At 47.5% G+C, this 1,581-nt stretch overlaps 1 protein-coding gene across 1 annotated transcript in view; it reads right to left on the bottom strand.

Annotated features, from left to right (window-relative positions):
• Positions 1 to 1,581, bottom strand: part of LOC107717303 (tripartite motif-containing protein 16-like protein) — a 30,978-nt gene continuing 29,397 nt past the window's right edge. Inside the window, exon 4 of the mRNA XM_016524007.1 lies at positions 1 to 521. Within this exon, the coding sequence (XP_016379493.1) occupies positions 1 to 521 (521 nt within the window). The remainder of the gene's footprint in view (positions 522 to 1,581) is intronic.

Raw genomic sequence — 1,581 nt, 5'->3', positions numbered from 1 at the left:
TCAACACAGTTTCACTGATGATTTATAATCAACCCAAAACCCAGGATAGAGCGGCTGAGTGAATGTGGTCTGGACTGTGTGGATGAGGCTCATTGTGTCAGAGACGCTGTAGAAGGACAGAGTTCCTGCACTGTGATCCACATACACTCCTATTCTCCTGATGATGTGCTTCACAGGGAGATCAGTCTCTATGTTATTGTGTGTGAATGAGCAACTGCAGCGAGAGCAGAACAAACTCCAGGACTGATCATTAGATCCAAAGAAACACTCATCACCATCTCCCTTCCTGCTGATGCTCTTATATGACACTGATATACACACATAATCTCCACTCCACTGCAGCTCCCAGTAACAGCGTCCACACACACTCTCTCTACACAACACCTGATAATACTCATCAAATCTGTCTGGATGATCAGGATATGGCTGATCTGTGCCAGTGTTAGTAATCACTCTGTTTCTCTCAGACAGAAGGAGGTATTTATTCACTGTGTTCAGATCCAGAGTGAGCTGATGGGAATCTGATGGAGATAAAACACACCAGAGTCAGGAATTATGACTCTGTTTGATCTTTTCATGTAGCTGAACTCTTCATGTTCAGTGTATCATCAGTGTCTCAGATGAACAGATATCTGTGCAAATCATCATTTATTAGGGCTGCCCCTAATAGAGACTTAGTCGATCACAATTTTATTAGTCGCAGGAAAAAAAAATCCACAGAAAGTGAAGTCAGTAGTCCGTGACGGACAGGTGATTAACAGCTGGTCTGTGTGGTAATTACAGCACATCGGTCAGGACTAGGGGTGTGCGATATATATTGTCTGCGATAATATCGTAATTGTCGTTTTAACGATGTGCGATTTGACATTATCGAGTTGTAACAAGGTTCGTAGTAAGGAAGGAAGGAAGTGAACAAGGTTGGCGTTTGGAGACTTGTGGATGTTTATTTAATAACTCAAACAGCTATCTATGCACCCGGCCTGTGGACCACATTGAATTTAAAGGGTTGTAATGCCAGATACCAACGGGTGATCCGCGCGTTGGTATCCTTCATGCGGTGGAGCCACTGCAGGGGCGCGTGGTCCGAACAGAGAGTGAATTCCCGTCCCAGGAGATAATAGCGGAGGGTGAGAACAGCCCACCGGATCGCCAAGCACTCCTTTTCAATGGTGCTGTACATCGCCTCTCTCTTACAGAGCTTCCGACTGATGTACAGCACCGGCCGTTCCTCACCCTCTATCTCCTGGGCCAGGACGGCTCCAAGCCCCCTGTCCGACGCGTCTGTCTGCAACAAGAAGGGGAGAGAAAAGTCAGGAGATTGTAACAACGGCCCGCCACACAGAGCAGCCTTTACCTGGGTGAAAGCCTGCTGACACATCTCCGTACACTGGACCGGATCTGGAACTTCCTTTTTGGTGAGGTCAGTCAGCGGGCTGGTAAGGTCCGAATAATTAGGGATAAACCTCCTATAATATCCTGCCAGCCCCAGGAACTGCCTCACCTCCTTTTTGGTCTTGGGCCTCGGACAAGTCGCAATTGCCGCCATCTTACTAATTTGGGGACGCACCTGTCCATGACCCA

The sequence above is a fragment of the Sinocyclocheilus rhinocerous genome, unplaced genomic scaffold (assembly GCF_001515625.1).
Source record: "Sinocyclocheilus rhinocerous isolate Xijiao unplaced genomic scaffold, SAMN03320098_v1.1 scaffold149, whole genome shotgun sequence".
In the NCBI taxonomy this organism is placed as follows: domain Eukaryota; kingdom Metazoa; phylum Chordata; class Actinopteri; order Cypriniformes; family Cyprinidae; genus Sinocyclocheilus; species Sinocyclocheilus rhinocerous.
This window is presented reverse-complemented; position numbering and strand designations above follow the sequence as displayed.